Source organism: Calliphora vicina, chromosome 3, assembly GCF_958450345.1.
Source record: "Calliphora vicina chromosome 3, idCalVici1.1, whole genome shotgun sequence".
In the NCBI taxonomy this organism is placed as follows: Eukaryota; Metazoa; Arthropoda; class Insecta; order Diptera; family Calliphoridae; genus Calliphora; species Calliphora vicina.
The window spans coordinates 119,859,670-119,880,922 of NC_088782.1; the positions used below are offsets into that span (position 1 = coordinate 119,859,670).

At 27.2% G+C, this 21,253-nt stretch overlaps 3 protein-coding genes across 5 annotated transcripts; 1 reads left to right on the forward strand and 2 right to left on the reverse strand.

Annotated features, from left to right (window-relative positions):
* Window positions 1–596: 596 nt before the first annotated feature.
* l(3)77CDf (phosphatidylserine synthase 1 homolog l(3)77CDf) lies at window positions 597–13,896 on the reverse strand. Of its 3 annotated transcripts, none has more exons than XM_065505374.1 (7): window positions 13,203–13,895; window positions 6,658–6,916; window positions 6,138–6,590; window positions 4,546–4,658; window positions 4,255–4,465; window positions 4,095–4,182; window positions 597–1,533 (listed from the first exon to the last, which is right to left on the reverse strand). In XM_065505374.1, the coding sequence occupies exons 1-7, from the start codon at window positions 13,496–13,498 to the stop codon at window positions 1,481–1,483; spliced, it is 1,473 nt and encodes a 490-aa protein (XP_065361446.1). In that variant the 5' UTR covers window positions 13,499–13,895; the 3' UTR covers window positions 597–1,480. The 3 variants fall into 3 exon arrangements, with proteins under 3 accessions (XP_065361446.1, XP_065361445.1, XP_065361447.1); XM_065505373.1 differs by lacking the exon at window positions 597–1,533 and adding an exon at window positions 3,366–3,506 and having other exon boundaries at window positions 13,203–13,896; XM_065505375.1 differs by lacking the exons at window positions 597–1,533; window positions 13,203–13,895 and adding exons at window positions 3,366–3,506; window positions 10,865–11,078.
* Window positions 13,897–14,525: 629 nt separating this feature from the next.
* LOC135955085 (HMG box-containing protein 4) lies at window positions 14,526–16,216 on the forward strand. The gene is made up of 2 exons (XM_065505380.1): window positions 14,526–14,660; window positions 14,722–16,216. The coding sequence occupies exons 1-2, from the start codon at window positions 14,627–14,629 to the stop codon at window positions 16,092–16,094; spliced, it is 1,407 nt and encodes a 468-aa protein (XP_065361452.1). The 5' UTR covers window positions 14,526–14,626; the 3' UTR covers window positions 16,095–16,216.
* Window positions 16,217–16,584: 368 nt separating this feature from the next.
* LOC135953449 (ADP-dependent glucokinase) lies at window positions 16,585–20,744 on the reverse strand. The gene is made up of 4 exons (XM_065503355.1): window positions 20,175–20,744; window positions 19,936–20,100; window positions 17,594–18,326; window positions 16,585–17,526 (listed from the first exon to the last, which is right to left on the reverse strand). The coding sequence occupies exons 1-4, from the start codon at window positions 20,531–20,533 to the stop codon at window positions 17,275–17,277; spliced, it is 1,509 nt and encodes a 502-aa protein (XP_065359427.1). The 5' UTR covers window positions 20,534–20,744; the 3' UTR covers window positions 16,585–17,274.
* Between the last annotated feature and the right edge of the window lie 509 nt (window positions 20,745–21,253).

Here is a 21,253-nt window from a genome sequence, read left to right on the forward strand (position 1 = left end):
ATTTCATTAAGACCTTAATATCTTTAAATTAAAATAAAACAAGTGTGTGTTAGTTATCATTTTCTGTTGAGACGATATCGATAGCATTAATATTCACTAGAAAATTTATCGATAGCTTTAATTTTCTTCTGCTAATTTGCAGATAACTTTAATCTTATATATTTCGAACCAAAAAAAAATCAGGACTCACAATGAATTTTCACGGTTTCACCTAAATAGAAAAGTTCCATGAGTAATTTTAAATTAAAACTATTTTTTTTTTATTATTTTTTATTTTCAAATCTCTTTTTTATTTTTTGTTTATAACTAATCTCAGGAAAGTTAACAAAAAATATTTAAATATTTTCATATATATACCAGCAATTTGTTTTTGTTTGACTTAACGTTTTTTTTTTGTTATTTTATTTATTTTTTTGTTTTTCTAGTAGTATAAATAACTTAAAAAAAGTATTAAACTTAATTAAGCCTTGGTAACACAATACACACATAAAAATTATGTTTGTTTTGTATTTTTACTTATTAAGTAAAAGCTTCATTTGTAAATTAGTTTTGTTTAAAGGCTATTATTTTATATTATTAATAATTAAATCCACTAGTTTTGTTTTCTGTTTTTTGTTACAATATTTTTGTTATTCTTAACAAAAGTATTTGTATTTTATTTATTTATTAAATTTGTAATTTGTTTTGTTTTACAAAAGAAAAACTAAAAAATAAAAGACCCTAAGAATTATTTCATAATATATGAAATATTTATAATTATGGTCTAGTACATAATTTGATAATTTAAATTATTTAAAAAACAAATAATAATAATTGTAATAGCTAAAAGGCTAGTTGAAAAATTGTACATACATGTATATTTAATTGAAAAGAAAAGAACTTACAAAACAAAAATGTTTAACATTTTTTTTCTGTCTAAGAAAACAATTTTACTCAAAAAATTAAATTATTTATAAATATTTTTTTTATGTTGGTAACGACTTGATGATTACTTTTTTCTTTTTTTATATTTGGTGGTTTTAAAATGACTTTAAGCTTAATTTGTATATGTATGATTTTTATTTTGAGGCATTTATATATAAATATATTGTTAAATATTTTATTTAAGGAAATTTTAAGGAAATAATTTAAGGAAATTTAAAAGTTTTAATGTAAACTGGGTGGCGTTGTTCTTTAAAGAGTATTATAGTAATAGTTTTCTGTTTTACTTTATTAGGAAACATAAAAAAACAGTATATTTTCTTTAATAAGTTAAACTTATTAAATAAGACTGGGAAGTTTTGTTTCATTAAACTAAAATAATTTAAAATATTGTAACAATTTTGTTGTTTTTGTTTGTTATTGTGTGAAGGACAATGAGTGGTTATAGCAAATGAAAGGGAAAAAATTATATTTAAACGGTTGTTACAAAGAGGTGAGAGTGAAAGAGTGTTGAGTTTTTTGTATTTAAATGAATTTTAAATATAAAATTCATAAATATTTATTCAATCTTCTTGTCGTTGCGTTTGGGAGATTTTTTAGGTGACATTTTGCCTAGAAAAGATACAAAAAGAAAACAATATATAAAAAAATAAATCAAAATTATAAATTTAAAATAATTAAGAACTAAATATAAAACTTAAACGATTTTTTTTTTATTATTAAAGAAATTTGTGCTACATGTATTGTAATATTTATTTATTATTATAAAATATTTCTTAAATTTATAATATACAGTGAGTTAAACAAATAATCGTAAATTTGTGTACCCTACAACCAATCATTTTCTGAGTCGACTTAACAATGTCCGTCCGTTATCCTTAAGTATATAATAGAAACTAAAGTTATCGATAGTTGTTTTATTGAAAAAAGTTTTCGTGAGAAAAATTTATTTTTATCGATAAATTTCCTAGAGAAAATTAAAATTATAAAAGTAGTCGAAAAAATGTTAAGAGATAATTGAAATTATTGCTCAATTTTGCCTATAAAATTTAGAGATCAATAAAGTTATCGATAACTTTTCTTGAACAAACATATAGATAAATTTTGCTGAATAAAATTAAAGTTATCGATAAATTTTCTAGAGAAAATTGAAGATATCGTCCAACTATCTAGATATAATTAAATTGGTTATACAATTTTAAGAAAAAATTTTAATTATTAAAATTTAAAATCATAGTTTTCTGCAGAATCTTAAAGTTATCGAAATATTAAAAAAAAATAAGTTTTTTTTATGAAAATTCATGTTATTAATAAAAAAAAATTGAAGTTATCGATAAATTTTCTACAGAAAATTGAAGATATCGTCCAACTATCTAGATATAATTAAATTGGTTATACAATTTTAAGAAAAAATTTTAATTATTAAAATTTAAAATCATAGTTTTCTGCAGAATCTTAAAGTTATCGAAATATTAAAAAAAAAATAAGTTTTTTTTATGAAAATTCATGTTATTAATAAAAAAAAATTGAAGTTATCGATAAATTTTCTACAGAAAATTGAAGACATTGTCCAACTTTCTATAGATTATTAAATTTATATATAAATTTTCTAGAGGATGTTTAAGTTATCGATAAATTTTCAATATAAAATTTAAGTTATCGTTAAATTTTCTATAGAAAATTCATATTATCGATACATTTTTAAAGAAGACTAGAAAAAATTAAAGTTATCGATAAATTTTCTGGTGTAAATTGAAGATACCGTCCAATTTTATATAGATTATTAAATTTATCGATAAATTTTCTAGAGAAAGTTTAAGTTATCGATAATTTTTTTTTGAAAATTTAAGTTATCGTTAAATTTTCTAGAGTAATTTTAAATTATCGATAAATTTTCTATAAAAAATTTATGTAATCGATAAATTTTCTACATAAAATTTAAGTTAATTTTTCTAGAGACTTAACGATAATTTTTCTGGAGAAAATTATAGAGATTGTTATCGATCAATTTTTAAATTCCCAGGGAATGTAAAGGAACAATTTTATTAAAAGAGCTAAATCGGCCGAAATGAGCGAATAAATCTTGTACTATCGATTTATAAAAATCATATATAGGCAATTAATTAAATCCTACGATGAAATTTTGTGATTTTCAATGGGGATTACTTATGTAGTAGTAGTGATTTTTTTCTAAATTCAAACGTAATCGTCAAACGCTTGTAGATAAAATTCCTGAAACTTGTTTCAACTATAGACTCAAAATGTGAGGCGCTAATACCTGCCTAGAATCTTCTTCGTTTGCCTAACATTATACGATTATAAGTTTCAAACACTGTATAAAGAATATTGTCAATTTGTTTTTTTAATTTTTATATTAAAAAAAAACAATAATTTAAAACAAAACATAAAGAAATTAATATAAATCAATACACACACATTTAATGTAAAGTTTTAAGATAATTATTAAACAATTTTAATTTTAATATCATAAGGAGTGCTTTCAATATCAACATGTTTGCTAATGGTTTTATTTAACTTTCCTCGTGCATGTTCTATGATTCTAGGATGTACATAGTAAATGGGACCTGGCCAGTAGAGTTATTTTTTGGTTTTGATTTTTTTTCAAAAAAATGTAAAAGTAAAATAAAAGGAAAGGATAGCATGAAATTACACACACATAATTATAAAAGACATTGAATTTTATACATAAAAATATGAATATGAAAATTAAATGAACAGAGAACAGGCAGGTAAATCTGCTAAGTAAATTGAAACGAAAAGAAAATGATTCCAATGTATTCGAATACCATGTAAAATAACTGTATTAAGTAATAAACCCTTAGGAAGATTACTTAATTTAACTAAGTTTATACAGTTTTCTTTTACAAATTTGAACCATTAAATTTTAGTTTTGAATTACTTAGAAATCCTTCTGCGAAAATAAATTTAAATTGTTTAAAAACTTAAAAAGTCACACATATACAAAGACACATGGCAGGTATCATAGAAAGTGCTTTAAAAATTTTGAATTAAAACTATACAAGAAATTATAAATAACAGAAACAATAAGTTATCAATTTGGCAAAATAAACTAAAAATTAAAAACAAATTTTAAAGGAATTTAAAATCTGTTTAAAATTAAAAAAAAGTTAAAAACTAAACAAATTTTGTACCTTTTGATTGTTGTTTTTCCAAGCTTTTAACCTTTTTTGAGGGCGATTGTTGTAATTGCTTATTAGTTTTACGTTTATCCATCATGCGCTGAAAAAAAAAAACAAAATTAACATTTAATGAAAACCCCATTATTTTCTCTACACAATTAAAATAACTAACCTGCCATAATATACAACCATAAACGAATGCTATCGATATTAAGACTTGTACTGTCAACCATATAACAATGTTTATGGCTTGCGTGCGTTCGAATAATTCTTTGCCATTTTTAATGCACAAAATTGCTTCAGACACCATAATGGCACCGTATACCCAGCATTGGGTACCAACGCGTTTACAGCGTGTATCCGTGACATAAGTGTAATATTGTCTGAAAATAAATTACAAAAGAAAAACAGGTATACAATAAAGTTTGCGTTTCGAATCTCGATAAGACTGTAAACAACATACCTTACTGAAGGCGCCACAAATAGGCCAATGAATATTAAGCGGCCAATAACAACATAATGATCGGGTGGCATTTCAAAGATGTGTTTAAGGAAGAAGGTATTGAGTTCAGTAACCTGGAAATATATAAACAAAATTAGAAAGGAAATATTAAGGAATGTTTTTATTTATGTTTCAATTCGACAAAATTTTGAATATTGTATTAAAAATTGTATTGCTATTTACTCTAGGCGGTTTTGGACTCTTCTTTTATTCTTAATATATCCTCACTGTTTATATCTATTGAAGGGAATTACAATGGACCTCAAGGTCTCCGAGTGGAAGTGCATTTTCTAAGCTAACCTACTCTATCTGTAACACATTCTTCATTTCCACAAGATTTTAAAAATGTCCCTTCAAGGGAAATTTTTGTTTTGCATGAATTGTATTAAAAATTTTGTTTGGAATTTACTCTATTAATGGAAAATATTACATTTCTATTATAATTTTAATAAAATTTTTCATGATTTGAATAAAATTTTGATTGGCAAAATTTTTAAAAATCCAAAGGGAAATTCAAATTTTTTAAAATTTTAATAACAAATATATTGAAATTTACTTTATATGTGCCATATTTCTCAATACTATACAAATTTTAAAAATTTCCCTTGGTTAAAAAAAATTCCTATTAAGGGAAATTTTTAGTTTTCTTGATTTTAATAAATTTTTTTATTGAATTTTACTCTAATAATAATAAATATTTAATTCCTACAAAATTTTTTAAAATTTCCCTTGTTAAAAAAAAAAATCCCTTTGAGGGAAATTTAAATTTTTTATGATTTTAATACAATTTTATTGGATTTTACTCTATTAATGCTAAATATTTTATTTCCATAAATTTTTAAAAAATTTCCCTATTTTAAATTAATTTCCCTTTAAGGGAAATTTTTAATTTGTTTGATTCGAATCACATTTTGATTGGATTTAACTCTAATTATGCTAAATGTTTCATATCAACAAAATTTTTTAAAATTTCTCTTGTTTAAAAAAATTTCCCTTTGAGGCAATTTCAATTTTTCTATTAAATCTAAATATTTTATTTCCATAAAATGTTAAAAAATTTCCATTTAAGTGAAATTTTTAATTTGCTTGATTTTTTGATTGGAGTTAATAGTATTAATGCTAAATAATTAATTTCTAATAAACTTTGAAAAATTTCCCTTTGAGGGAAATTTTAATTTTTCAAGATTTTAATACACTTTGATTGGATTTTATTCTATTAATGCAAAAATGTTTTATTTCCACACAATTTTGAAAAATTTCCCTTGTTTATTTTACAGATTTAAAATTTTTTTGTTTCAAAATTTTGCTGTAACTTTTAATGAATTATTGTCTTTTCCTTTCGAGGGAAATTTTAATTTTAATACATTTTGATTTGATTTTATTCTATTAATGCATAAATGTTTTATGCATTATATGAAAAATTTCCCTTGGTTGAAAAAAATTTCCTTAGGGAAATTTTTATTTTACAGATTTAAAAAAAATTTTGATTGGTTTTTACTCTGTTAATGCTCAATATGTGCTAACAAAAATTTAAAAATTTTGCTGTAACTTACCTGCCAAAATATGACCAATTGTATAACAGCCGCAAAACGCATAGCAGTCGATTTGGGATCCAACCATCTAATAGCTGTCCAACTTTCGGGTGTAAATTGTAACATGGCACGCTTAATTTTACCACTAGTCGAGGAAATATCCTTAATGCTGGCCCATTTGTATTCGCGCATTTCCAAAATTTTACAGATTTTCAAACCCACCCAAATGCCCAAACCATTACAGATCAGAACATCCAAAATCAAGGCATCCCACCAGCACTCAATGAAATTGGGCAACAAATGGGCAAACGTAATCTCAGTAATTTCCCACATAATGGAAATGGCCCACAAAATGCCCATGTGACGTATAAGCACTGCCTTGAAAGCCCAGCCTAAAAAGTGACCCCAGGCGAAAACATCCAAATGGCCTTTGACACGTTCAAATGAAATATCCGAGCAATTGACACCGTATTCCTGGTGATAAAAAATAGTTATTAAGAGGTTTGTTTTAATGACAAGTTAATTTAACCATCCATCATACCTTATCCATATTAATGTGGAAATTTCTTAATTTCGGATCCAGCCAATAGAATATATTCATAATGGTTTTGTGATTTTGGAACATTAGAAACTGCAGAGCCATTAAGTACAAAACCGAGCAACCAAATAATATACGCCATACAGCCGGATGTGGCCTGGTGAAGGGACCATTAGGAAATGCCAATACCGATATAATTAGGAAAAAGAAGACCACGCATAATATACCAGCCCAAATGTTCTCCTCAAAATTGCCTTCGTCCCTAAAGGTAATAAAATGAAAAGTCATATTTACATTAGTTTTATAGTTTTTAAAAACAAAAATATTGTTTTAAGGAAATATTGTTTACAGTTTACAAAATGCTAATGATTATTAAAATAATTTTATAAATATTCAATGATCTAAAAATTTATTTAAAATATATATTTTTTTAAATGGTTTTGAAACTTGTTTAAACTCATTACTTTCAGCCAGTACATTTTTTGTGATATTTAAATCCCAATAAAGTTTTTTTTATAAATAATGTTTAACTTTATTTAAGCATTGTATTACTGTCAAATTCTATAAATTAAAATAGTTGCAATTCAAAATATTAAGATTTGTTATTATTCCTATAATGTATAATGCTTAAAAATATTTAAATATTTACATACCTACTTTGTAGTTATGTCTATAAACAAACAAATTCTAAAATAAGCACGTGCTATTGCAAAAAACAAATCTATTATTTTGAAAACCTTAAACCTGGCAACAATTCAAAACAACTACAATTAGTAATAATGAAATACGAAAAATTATATAGTGATTATGATAGAAAATGTTTTAAAGCAAAAAGAAAAAAGACAACCTAAAGAAAACGTCATATCGTATGATTTGTTTAAAAGAATACAAAGTTTAAGCATCATCAGGAAATACGAGCACGAATAACAAATGTCTACGTATGTTTAAACAAGTATTTTAAATAAAATATGTACTTATTTGGTGGCTCTCACACATTCATTATTATCTATAGCAAATTAAAATGACGAAATGACATTTGACCAGGCCAGTTTAAATACTATCAAATTATAGTATTTAAATAATCACTCAAACCGGATCTTTTTTCTTTAACACACCACACAGCAACATCAAGAAAAAGGATTTGAGTACAAAAAATTGTCATATCAAATGATAAGAAAATTTAACGTATGTTTAGTTTAAAAGTCCATTAAAAAATACCTTTTCTATAAATATGATAATGATAATTGTGCTGATAAGTTGTTAAAAACAAAACATAATATGACTGGGCATAAATGTAAATAATTTAAAAACTTGGTTGCTAATCAAAATCATAAGATATTGGAGACTTCTGGGACCCACCTCCAAAAACTGTTTGATGTGACATCATTATAAACGTCATGGTTTACTATTGTTTGTAGTTTTTTTTTTATTTTTGATATCTTTTATAGTAATTATATTCATTCATTTAAATTTACACATATTACTTTTGTTTATATTTGTTCAAGTGTTTATTAAATTTCAGTTTCATTTGAAAGCGAAAGTAATAATTTTTATTAGACGAAATTATTCATTTCATAAATAGCGTTTGTTAAAGATAAAATTATGGATATTCACTAGTTGGCGACTAGGGTTTGTAATTTCCCGGGCATTTCCCTTTTCTAGGAGAAAATTAAAAAAAAAATGAGTTTTCGGGAATTCCCGGGAATTTTTTACTACTAAATTAAACCAAAAAAAGAACAGTTTTAATAGAATAGAGAAAATTCTATAGAAAATTTTTTGTTTATCGTTAATTTTCAATAGATATATTCGATTATCGATAATTTTATTTGAGTAAATATTCGTTTATCGATAAGTTCCTATGAATATGTTTGATTATCGATTAATTTCAATAGAATATGTTCCTTTGTCTATAAATTTCTATAGAATTTCTTCGTTTATCGATCAATTTCTATAGAATATGTTCGATAATTGTTAAATTTGAGCATTCTGGAATTGCCTGATATAATTCAGATGTCTTACAATGGCATTTGAAGTTTGATTTTAGTTCTTATATTTTTAATGATTTTTTTTTAATAATAAAAGCTAGTTTATTCTAACTAAACATGAATACCACTATTATTTTGACACAAACGCGCCAGACTTGTTGTATTTATCTGTATGTATGTAAATTTATTTGGCTTAATATTGATAATAGATCATTAGAATATTAAAAACCAATTTGGAAAATTGTCAAAATTGTTTTGAAAAACACTTTAGTAATTATTCAGAGAACAAAAAAAAAAAACTTTTCTAAAACTAAACTTTGAACTTTAGAAAATTATAATTTACTCATATGAAATATTAAGGTTAGAGTGAATTTAAAATAATAAACAACAGCTACTACACCATTTCCAATTGTAATTCAGAAAATTCCTATTCAAGTTTAGGGCCTGATTTAGAAACACAACCGTACAACAGTATTAAAATTTCTGTATTAAAAACACTCGAAAATTATTTGAAAACTGAGTGTTTTCATACGAAAATTTGAAAATTGATTTCGGGTGGTGTTTTTAAAAAATTTCAAAAATTCGAATGGATACTTTTGAAAAATAATTTTACATTTCAGAAATAAATACAATAGTAATGAAAACAAAGTAAGAAATAGATAAAAAAAAAATTTATACAAAATTTTTTTTATGAAAATAAAATTTTTTTTGATGAAAAAAAATTTATAAAAAAAAGTTGTGAAAAATATATTAAATACTATTTTTGAAGAATAAAAAATTTGGGAAAAACAAAATTGAGCCGATTTTCTCGATTTTAAATTGGTGTATGAATCATAATTGTAAGTTATTTGGTGGCTTTGGAAATTTTTCGAAATATAATAAGGAATTTCTAAAATATAATTGAAAATGTTGTAGTAAATAATCCATTTTTATTTAAATAGCAAAAATTATAGAAAAAATATTTTAAATTTCTTAAAAAAGTAGCTTTATATTCTTTTTCCTTTCAACAATTAATTAGTAAATTCTTAATTTATTTAGTTTATTTACCAAAAAAAAAATAGCCTAGTCATGCATGCCAATTATTGCTTTATTAACATGTAAACTATGTTTGTTCGTTAAATAAAAAGCACCTTCCCCGCCCCGTCTAATCCCTACTAGACTTCATTTATATTCAAAGTGACGCCACACGCAAAATTTGTCTCAAATTATCAATGTTATTCTTAATTTTTAATTTGTTATTATTACTTCAATAAGGCAATCACTATCTCTTTAGAATTTAAGCAGGGTCTTTGAACTTAAGTTGTTATTTTATGAGTTTGTTTTATTGAACGATATGCTGGACTTTTAAGAAAATTGTTTAATAAATGAGGGAAACATCATACCATTTTTTGAAAGATTAAATAGTACTTAATTTAATTAAAGCATGACAGTGGAATTGTATACAATGTGTTGAAATTTGAATATATTTGTAATGAGAATTCTATTTTTAATAGAGTAAGTAAGAGTAATTTAGATAATGTTGAGGTTTTTAGGGAATTTGTGATATATGATGAGAGTTATTTCAAAGTCATGCAATTAGTTTTATTTGGTTTGTTTGATTGATTTATGTTCAGATTCTTGTGTTACAAAATTCTATTTGGCAAAAAGATGCTAATTTCGTATTTTCACATAAATACGACAAATTCTTAAAACAAATGTAAAACTCCCAGCAATTTTGTTTAGTTCTTTAAATTTTTAAACAATTTGTTTTAATTTTTAATCAACTAAACTATGGCCCATTTATTCTTCATTGATTAACTGTCTCAATTTCAAAATATATTCAATGTTTGTGGCCAATCTAACATTGTAATTGACAAGATAATCAATCAATTAACAAATCCCTGTAAGTGAGCACATGTTTTCAAGTTGAATAATATTACAAACAAACATACAGTCAGTCACAATGACAAGAGAAAAACTGAAATAAACATTAATAAGACAAAAAAAAAAACTAGAGGCACTAAAGCAGAAAAATAAAATCCTCTATAAACTGCAACAAAAGCAAAAATCTACTCTTTATACACTCTCTCTATAACAATCAATAAATAAATGAAGGTTAATTTGATTTGAGTGTTTTTTATTTTACATTTTTTTTTCGATTTATAAGGTTTTTATCTAAACAAAAATAAAAAAAACAACACTTACATTACTAAATTTAGCTATTTAGGAAGCAAATTAAAACTTACGCATCCATTTTAGATATTCCTTAAATGTATTAAAGAGCATTTGCTAAGTGTTTTTGTTTTAATAGTTTTCTTTGCCTTTTTCTTTCGATATTTTCTATTAAACGTTATTTTTACTTTTTATTCATTGTTTTATTTTTAGTGTAATGGAAATTTATCATTTTATTATTTGTATTAATATAAATAGTAACCATAGTATTAAATTTAGTAACATTTGTTGGTAAAAAAATGTATTAATGGTTTGGATTTAATTTTATTTTTTTTTAAATTATTTTTTTAAGTTAAAAATTGTCATGGAAGTTGCTAAATTATTTGGTTTTCACGTTAAACTAACTAAAAAGAAATGACACATTTTTTTGATTTGATTTTTTGCTCAATACATGTCACAAGAAAGAGGAAAGAAAACTGCATTTTTTTTCTGCTGTTGTTGAGGAAATAAGGGTAGTAGCGACAAAGTATTTGTATGCAGATGTGGGGTAGACAAGGGGGGACTGTAATAAACAAGTTCTTAGTTCTTAGGATAAATTCTCAAACTTGAAATTGTTAAATTTTCTTAGCAAAAATTTAATTTAACTGAAATTAAGGTTTTTTCACACTTTTTAAAAAGTAGTATTTCTACTACTATTTTCAAATATTAAATCACAGCCTTATTATATTGCTTAAATAACCTAAAATAAGTGAATCTACTAAAAATAACTATTTTGAACAATTTAAAAAAGTAGTATTTCTACTACTATTTAAAAAAATAAAAATTAGGTAGAACTAATTGAAATTTACTATATCTCTAAATACAAATTAACAAAATGTACGTAAGTTTGATATTTTTGACATTTTTAAAAAGTATTATTTCTACTACTATATTTAACAAATTAAATAAACATTAATATCTCGTATAAAAACCAAATTAAGTAAAACCAAATAAAATTTACTAATTCTCTAACAAATTATGTGTAAATTTACTACTTTTGGCTTTTAAATGAGTAGTATTTCTACTACTATTTTCAAAATCGAAATCCAATGATTTCATTCTGCTTAAAATAATAAAAATTACAAGAATTTAATAAAAATTTACTAAATTTCATACTTTTAAAAAAGTAGTATTCCTACTACATTTTTTACAAATCAAATAAACACGTTATATCTTCTATAAAACCAAAATTAAGAAGAACTAAATAAAATTAACATATTATGTGTAAATTTACTACTGCTGGCACTTTTAAAATGAGTAGTATTTCTACTACTATTTTCAAAACCGAAATCCAATGATTTCATTCTGCTTAAAATAATAAAAATTACAAGAATTTAATAAAAATTTACTAATTTTCATAGTTTTAAAAAAGTAGTAAGTATTTCTACTAATATTTTTTAAAACAAAAAATAAACACGTCCAAAATATCCCTCATAAATCCAAAATTAAGTAAAACTAAGTAAAATTTAATGTTTCTCTAACAAAATATGTGGAGATTTACCTAAATTTAATATTTTTAAAAGAGCAGTATTTCTACTACTATGTTCAAAATTTAAATCAAAGGCTTTTATTGCTTACAATAAGAAAAACTAAGAACGTTTAATAAAATTTTAATTTTTTTAACACTTTTTAAAAAAGTAGTATTTTACTACTATTTAAAAAAATAAATTTAACAAGTAAAATTTCGTATAAAACCAAAAATTAAGTAGATCTCAATAATATTCCCTATTTTTCAAACAAAATATGCAGAAATAACGTAAATTCAAATTTTCTGACACATTTTAAAAGAGTAGTATTTCCACTACTATTTTCAAAATTTTAATCAAAAGCTGTTATATACTTATAATAAATAAGATTATTTAGGGAATGAAGAGATTTTAAATTTTCTCCCGGTAAAGGAAAAAGTCCGGGAAATTAGGAAACCTTCTAAAAATCTGACTCAATACTATTTTTAAGTATTTTGGTCCTATTTTTTATTTTAATTTAAAAGTTATCTAAAATGATTTTAATAGTTTTCAGAAATGTCACTCCCTTTCAACAAAACGCCCCTGCTTAATAAATCCTTTTTTTGGCATTTGCGCATTGTAGTGATTTTCTAAATATGTTGTTGGTTTTACTCTAAGAAAGTATGAGTGCGTGTTTGATCACAATATTTGTTTTGATTATTACTTTCTTAATAACTCCTGCATAAACATGATTAAACAAATGCCAAACATTTCCATGTTAACCTCAACAAAAACCCAACCCAATTTAATTAACTTTCAAACGAAACATGAATCATTAAAAAAAGGATCAAAAAACCGCTTAACAACAAACGACACAAAACTCTGACGCAAGACCTGTTGAAAAATGTTCCATTAATCAAATAATTACCTCACAAATGCGAAATACATGACAGCCAACACCGACACGGCCAACAGCGTTATGGTGTGTGGTTTATAAAAGAAATCCAAGGATATATCATCGACGGGACGTTCATTGACTACCAAAAAGGTTTCGGCAATTTCCTCTGGCTTGGGTTTTGTGCCACTGCCTCCACGTGTTTTGATTGGTGTGGTGGGGGCACTACTGGCTCCCGATTTAACTGTGGAAGGTGCATGCAATGTTGTTGAAGACGAATTGCTATCGGCAGCCTCTGGACTACCACGTGAATTTGAACGTTTCTTCATGACTATATTTTTTGTATTTTACACAACACTTTTTGTTTAATTATTCGTATTTGTTAAAAGACAGACCATTTAACAGAACCACTTTGTTTAAAAATAATATGTTGTTTCTTATTTTAGCAAAAGGGGAGGTGGAGTTGCGCAACCACTACCCTCGACTGATGATTATGTGTGCGGTTCTTTGCGTTAGACCGTTTGAAGAATGAATCCAATTCACTAGTAAATGCTTATTATATAAATGAGATTTTTTTCTTTTCAACACTACACTAAGTATTTATGCCGCTTTTAATTTTGTTAATAATTCATTATTTTCAATTTAAATTTATTTACAAAACTATTGAAAATACGTTTTGTTTTTGGCAAAGAACACGTCTAGTTCTCAGGAAAATTGCCGGAAAATGAGCACGAGAGTGCAATTATTTTGTTGTTGTTAACTTTTGACGTTTGGCGATAAAAAAGTAAAGACAGAGTTGCCATGACCTGAAAAGTAAATCAAAACTGAAAAAACAGTATAACCTCAATATAAAGAATATGTTATAAATTTGAATATCACCAATTAACAACTAATTAGTATTTTTAAAACTATTCTCATAAACTATTAAGAAATTCATATATGTACATTTAATCATAGAATTTTCATAAAACTAATTTATGTTAAATTTTGTTAATGGGCTTTAAAGTGTTAATTATGGGATAATGATAATAAAGACATATATGAGTGCTAAAGGTAAAATAATGGACAGATTATTTTTTTCCAAAAATTTACCAAATCGAAAATGTTTAAATACCAGATTTTTATCGAAATTTCTTTAAAATAGCTTCTTTTCCACGGAATAAGTTTTTTTTAATTTTCCATGTCGAAATTATCCTCAAATTTTGAATGGATTTTGTGAAAGCTAAAATCAAATTAGAATTGTTAGGAATGTCAAAAAAATCTAATAGAAAAAACATCATTCATGTATTTATCACATTTATTAGACATTGGCAACTCTAAACAAGTGCTGCCAAGTTTGTTTATCATTTGTTATCACATTTTCCTTCATTACCCCACGATTCTTATTGTTTATGCAAGGAAAATTAATATAAAAACAAAACTTTTACAAAAATATTGAAGAATTCCATCAAAAAAACATGGAAACACCACACAGTACAACAAATACAAAGGGTAAGACTCAAACACAACAAAATTTACTCCAAATATTTCACATATTCCTTGCCTTTAAAAGAATTTGAAGTTACGGGTGTTTCACGTAGCGGACGTGTACGTAAAAAGTCTTCCAAACTATTAGATTTTCAATCACCCGATGAAGTGGAAAGAAAAATCTACAAAAGAACTACAGCCACCAGTCACTCGCCAAGAACTACAGCGACAAAGTATTCGGGCCGCGGTAGACCTAGTTTAGCGGCCTTAAAGGCTCGCAAAGCGGCTCGTGTGGGGCCAGATGAGGAAAATGATGTGGCAGCAGATGATGAAGAACCCGATGAGGAGGTGAAAGATAAAGAAGACATGGATATAGACAATCCCTCTAAGGAAACGGGAGATGAGGAGGAGGAGGAAGAAGAAGATGAAGATGATGAGGATATTAATGATGTTTTGCACAATGCCAGTGGCCTAACAGCCGCATCCGATTCGGATGATGATGGTTTTGGTGAATTGGTGGCCGATTTGGTGGGTACCGAAGCGGCCAATTTGGATGGCTCTGTAACCAACCAAAAGTCACCCTTTAGACAATCCCTCTATATGACAGAGAAAAATAATAAGAAATTAAAAGAAAATAGAGTTGAGCGCAAAGATAAGGGTAAAACACGCTATACAGCTTATAATATGTGGGCCCGGGAACATCGCAAATCTACCAAGTTTGGTAAGACCACAGATATGGATCATCAGGCGGCCAGACGTTTACATGAACTCTGGTCAAATGTTTCGAATAAAGAGAAGAATGCCTGGAAACGTAAAGCTAAAATGCAGGCTACCAGAGCTAAACAAAGGGAAAGATCGGGTATAAATCCCATAAACAAAACAGCCCCTTTGCCAGGGAATCCGCAACAAGCACAAAATTCTTTTATCAACAGACCTACCACAAGTCGTACCAAAAAATTGGCTGAAGACAAACAGAAAGCTAAAGATGATATGTTAGTGGTTAAACCCTCTACCATTGCAGTTTCTACACCGAAAAGGCCACGCAACAATTCGCACAGAAGAAATCATACAAACACAACATCTACAAACAGTAATAATACTACAACACCCTTGTATATAGCCACCAATGGCTCTACCAATAATTATAACAATACTCCCAAAACGGTGTCCTTGAATAATACCAAAACTCCCTTACCCACCATTGAACCCATTGATGCGGCTGCCCATTTAAAGCTGCTTGGTGAAAGTCTTAGTATTATCGGTGATCGTCTTAAGGAACATGAGGGCCAAATTGCCGTATCCGGCAGTTTATCTGTGCTGCTGGACAGTTTACTTTGTTCATTGGGGCCTTTGCTATGCTTGACAACACGCCTACCCGGCTTGGACAAGAAACCCCAGTTGAAGGCAAATTTGGCTACCACTTTGGATAACATAGCTTATGTTATGCCGGGACTGTAAGCTGAGGCTGAGGGTGTTAAGGTAACATTTATTTTTTAAGTTGAAAATAAGCAGAAATCATATTGGTTTAAAAGAATAAAGAAAACATTTTAACAATATATTTACAAAGAACAAATGAAGAATCTTTAAAATCAAAGAGATTTTTTATGGAATTTTCAAAAAGTAACAGATAGAAGGAGATGGAATTGCTTGCATGGGTGTCTATGGATCAGTCGATTAGAAATTCTTAGGTACATTTTATTGAACTACTACGTGAATTTGTGTGCTAAATACGTTATAATTCGAAACGATTTTGTTTCAGCAATGGGTTCAATATTTCACAAACATTTTATTCAAAAAATATATTCGGTTGTGCCAAAGCTTAAATAATATTCACCAAAGTATACTTTAAGATAAATACATATGTATTAGAAAAAAAATTTTGTTGAAAGAAAAAATAATTTTGGTGAAACTTTTTTTTTGGTAAAAATCAAATTTTTAGAGAAAAGAATTGTTGTTCAGTATTTTGCATTATCTTTTATTGATCATACATACATACATATATCTTTGTGAGTTAAGAACTTTTATATAATTATAATTAAGAGTTGTAAAATAATACAACATACACTTTTAAAGGGGGAATGTAAAATTGCTTAAGGTAACTTTCGAACAGGTCCATTAATAATAAAAATAAACAAAAAAGAGGTCATCATCATCATTACAATAAAAATCTGCAATATCAAAAAATCTTAAAAAATAATTTCAACAAATTTTGTAATAGTACGTACCAACATTACTAGCTACAAATTAAACATAATAGGATTAATTACGATTAAGCAAAAGACATAAAATATACGTATAAACAAATATCTAGCGATTGCAATGAACACATTACGTTTCAAAAACCAAAACAAATCAAATAAAAAATTAAAAATATATTTAGGTTAAAGGTTTAAAAACCCATAAAAGGAATGTTTTTTTTGTTGTTGTTTTGTTTGTTTATATGTTAATATAAAAGAAAAAGGTTATTAGGTTTCCAAAAATATATAACTAAAAAAGAGATTCATTTAGTAGCTCTCTTTTTCTATTGTTATTTTGTTGATTTTTTACATACAGCAGCAGAACAGTCTCATTAAGTAGTTATGGCTTGTTTGAGTAACATAATAACCTAAATTAAGTTTGTTTATTGTAGTTTAAACAATTATAATTGTTGCGATAGGCCAGCAGCGGATATATTATCACCAGCCCCTGCGGTCTTTTTGGCCACACGGCAGACCAAAACCGGGGCTACACATATTTCAATGTCCAACGATTTTAGAGCCGTTATTTGTAACGTTTCGGACCAGCAGGGTACAGGATTTTGGGGATCAAAAGCAATGCGTTGAGCTTCGGTGTGGTTAAGAGAAGTAGAGAAACTGTCATCCAATACCAAAGAGGCAGCTTCGGGATTAATCTATAAAAATAGAAAACAATATGTAAAAAACTTTTTATATCAGTCCTTTTTTTTAAATTAATTTTACCACTTGTGTCTGACACACATAACGATGAGCTATTAAAGCCGCCTTGGCTGCTCCCAATTTAGTATTCTTCCACTTGGAATCCTTAACCGTTAATAAAGCCTGATAGGCCAAGGTATGCAAATGTATTCTGCTAACCATTCGCCTTTTAGTGTTATTAACTCCAGTGGCATTTTTATAATAATCTTTAGCCAATATCGAAAAAACTTTGCGCATTTGATCTAGAGTTGTGGCCACTCTAGGATTCCAATCGGAGGCCAATGTTGTGCGTCCATGTTCCAATACTTGTGCCAAATTATCCAATTCCTGTTCGTTCATACCCAACGAATCAACGTGAGGCAGAATAAACTGTCGTAATTGCTGCAACAAATCCATTTCCACATACGAAGCCATTTCGAAGTGTATCATAGTTTGTTTGCTCAACGAATCAATTTGTTGATTAACTTTAAGCAGTCGTGCTTCTCTTATGCCCTCGGCAAATTTGTAACTATCCATCATTTGTATGCCACTGATTATAAACAGATCGGGCTTATACGATTCAATGGCGGTTTGTAAATGTTCGAGTGAGTTTAAGTGGGGATTATTGTGATCGTTGTGTAAGATATACCGATTAGCTCTGGGGGCTGTAAAGGGGCCCCAAGTTTCACCAGCCTTGTATTCTAATATCAAATGTATATCATCTTCTTCGATAAAATCACCAGCGATTTTAATAGTTTCGGGCATTAAGCGGCGTAATCTGTGGGGCGATAAAAAGGAGGGAAGGTGTTTAGAAAAATCTCAATTGCCTTGTGGATGGCTCGTATTGTTTTTATGGGAGGAAAAATGAAAAAAAAAATAAAATAGCCAACAGTATGGAAATTTAAAGTGCTAGCTTGATGTATTGCTTTTTATACCCTTCACCATGAGTGGCAAGTCCCGATACGGTTTATATTTAAAATCGTTTTTTTCACAAAAACTATTTTCAAATCCTTATCTTAAAGTATACTTTGGCGAAAGTGAATCGTATATACGATTCGGCACAGCCGAATGTAGCTCTCTTACTTGTGTTTTACTATTATATTTGGGGGGATTCAAACGGTCTGCTATTAGGTCGTATTGTCATATTGTCCTAAAATATTATTTTAGCTTAAACACATTTTTGTTGTGTTTCAAACAAAAAATTTCTAAAATAATAAGACTGAACTATGTTAATTTTTTTTGTTTGCAGCACAACAAAAATTTGTTTAAACTAAAATAATATATTAGACCGTTTGAATCCCCCAATTGTTTTAAATATTTATACCCTTCCTTTAGGCTTTATACTCCATACAAAAGGATTTAAATCAAGATCTACATATTTTGGAATCTTCGTACAAATAATATGTGGCTACAAAATGAAGATGCTGTGTAACTTTGCCGGTGAGTTTAGAAGACGTTTTTTATAAAATTAAATAATACTTAAAATTAAGTTTGGGAATCAATGTTTTAGTACTGAGACTGTCAGTAATTTTAATGCCAGAACTCTAAAATTATATCTGGAATTGGTGTTAAATTATTTTTAAAAATACTGTCCTACCCGAGACAAACCAGGCAGATCAGTAATATTGCAGGTTATCTAGGTAGTAGACCGCTTCATGATTTAAAAATATTTTATAGTTTTAAGGATATAATTCAACTCTTCTTAATCCATTATGTAAGCCATATTGTAGTGGACAATTTATACATCTGATTTTCCTAGATCATACGAAAATTTTTTTTTCTCGATTATTCGAATGACAACTCCAGTATCTAGCTACAACCACCAATATTTTCTAATCCATCTTGGAATTGTAGCTCATCTAATAAGTTATGTGGCGTTGTAGTATGGTCAAATCAAATTTGAATGATTTTCGTATGGTCCGTTTCCCTTGGCCTCGGAATAATTGACTCTTAAAGTCTGAGTAAGCCTCTTGCTGACATTCCCACTACATACTTATCGATAGTAGAAGTGCAGTGTAGAATGATGTGGTGTCATTTTCTTGTGTTTTAAATTAATATCTGGAGTCATTTGCAAAGCTCATAGTTATTTTGATTCCTTTATCAGTATTGCTTTATCTACGCAATCAAAAAATATACATATGTTTTGATCACCAGCATTTTCTTGATATTTAGCAACTTGATACGTGTATGATACCTTAATTAAATAAACAACTAGAAAACATTAACCCGTTTTCATTAAACAAATTAACTAAATACTTCTGCTGCTTATTTAAATGGCAGCTACAGGTTTCTAACCTTGAATTTCCCACTTATTTCACTTGCACTTTCTTAATGCCTACACGATTTATTGAGAACATTCCTTGATTACTTCTTAAGTACATACTCACTTATGAGAAATTCTTGCACCTAACAAAACCTCCCAGCCCTCCGTGTCAAAACGTATGCCCATCAAAGGGGCATTGCCACCAATAAACCATTGTATCGATTCGCGATGTTGTTTCTTGGCAATATAAATTAATTGCCTAAAGAGCTCAGTATTGGGCATGACTCTTCTACAAAAAAAATCAATAAATTAATTAAAAATTTATATCTTATCATTTTACATAACACAATATTTTTTACTTACTCAGCCGCTGCTCCATTGCGAAAGTAATAACCAAATGTTTGCAATAATTCCGCCTCATCATTCACCTCATCCACCGTAAACTCTGACCCCACATTGTCTGGTATTATTGCGGCCGAATAGTTTAAAAACTCAGTAGCACTAATTAACAAATCACTGCAAGCACCATAGCCCAAAGCAACTTTAGGTTTTGACTCATTCCAAGGTCGTTTCAATTGACTCTCAATCGCCAATAAACCAGTTAAAATTTGGGTGATTTTATTTAATTGTTTCAACGATAAAAATGCTTGCCAAACAATCGATATTAAAGCCGCAAATACCGAGAAAGTGGTTATCAGAGACATGTACTTTAATAAAGTCATCTTTGCAGACTGTTTTTTTTTTTATCTCACTTTGCGTTTATTTTTTTTAATTTAACTAATAACACATTTATGTCAAAATTGATATTGTTAAAGTTTGATGGCAAAAACCAATAATATAAAACAACAAATTATATATTAATAATTAACAAAGAAGAATTGAATGTAGGCGAAAGAAAAGAAACTTGCACAAACAAACCGGCTGGCTGGCTGCTTATTGTTTTTTTATATTAAGGGGAATGTATACAAGGTGAATGCAGTTATACAATATTGATGGTTGTTGTCAAAGTTTAACTGTTGTTTTTGGTTTTATTGTGTTTTTCGACGAAACAAAAATAAGAGAATTTGACAGTTCAATTTTCTAAACAAACGAGTAATATTAATGAGCCTTCGAAACCATCTTGTTTAAATTCGCCTTGATTAAACACAGGGATGGAAAATGAAATTTTTGTTAAGTATAAATATCATATTCAAATAGTACTTTTTTCACCCCCAAATTTAAATTATTATTAGAAAAATATGTTAAATACAATATTTTATGCGAATAGAAAGTTATATGGAATATTTTAAATAGGAAATAGTGTTATACATAAAAATTTCTGTAGATAATAGTATTATACACACATTTTTTTATAGAAAATAGAGCTATACCCAAAATTTCCTAGGATATTATATTGCCGGGCTTGACTAACTATACATTCTTACCTGTTTATATTAAATGTC

Coding starts and splice junctions, on each gene's coding strand:
- LOC135955085 (XM_065505380.1), top strand. CDS start 14,627: ATGGAAACACCACACAGTACAACAAATACAAAGG. Junction 14,661..14,721: donor CAGTACAACAAATACAAAGG/GTAAGACTCAAA, acceptor TGCCTTTAAAAG/AATTTGAAGTTACGGGTGTT.
- LOC135953449 (XM_065503355.1), bottom strand. CDS start 20,533: ATGACTTTATTAAAGTACATGTCTCTGATAACCACTTTCTCGGTATTT. Junction 18,327..19,935: donor GGTGCAAGAATTTCTCATAA/GTGAGTATGTAC, acceptor ATCGCCCCACAG/ATTACGCCGCTTAATGCCCG. Junction 17,527..17,593: donor ATGTGTGTCAGACACAAGTG/GTAAAATTAATT, acceptor CTATTTTTATAG/ATTAATCCCGAAGCTGCCTC.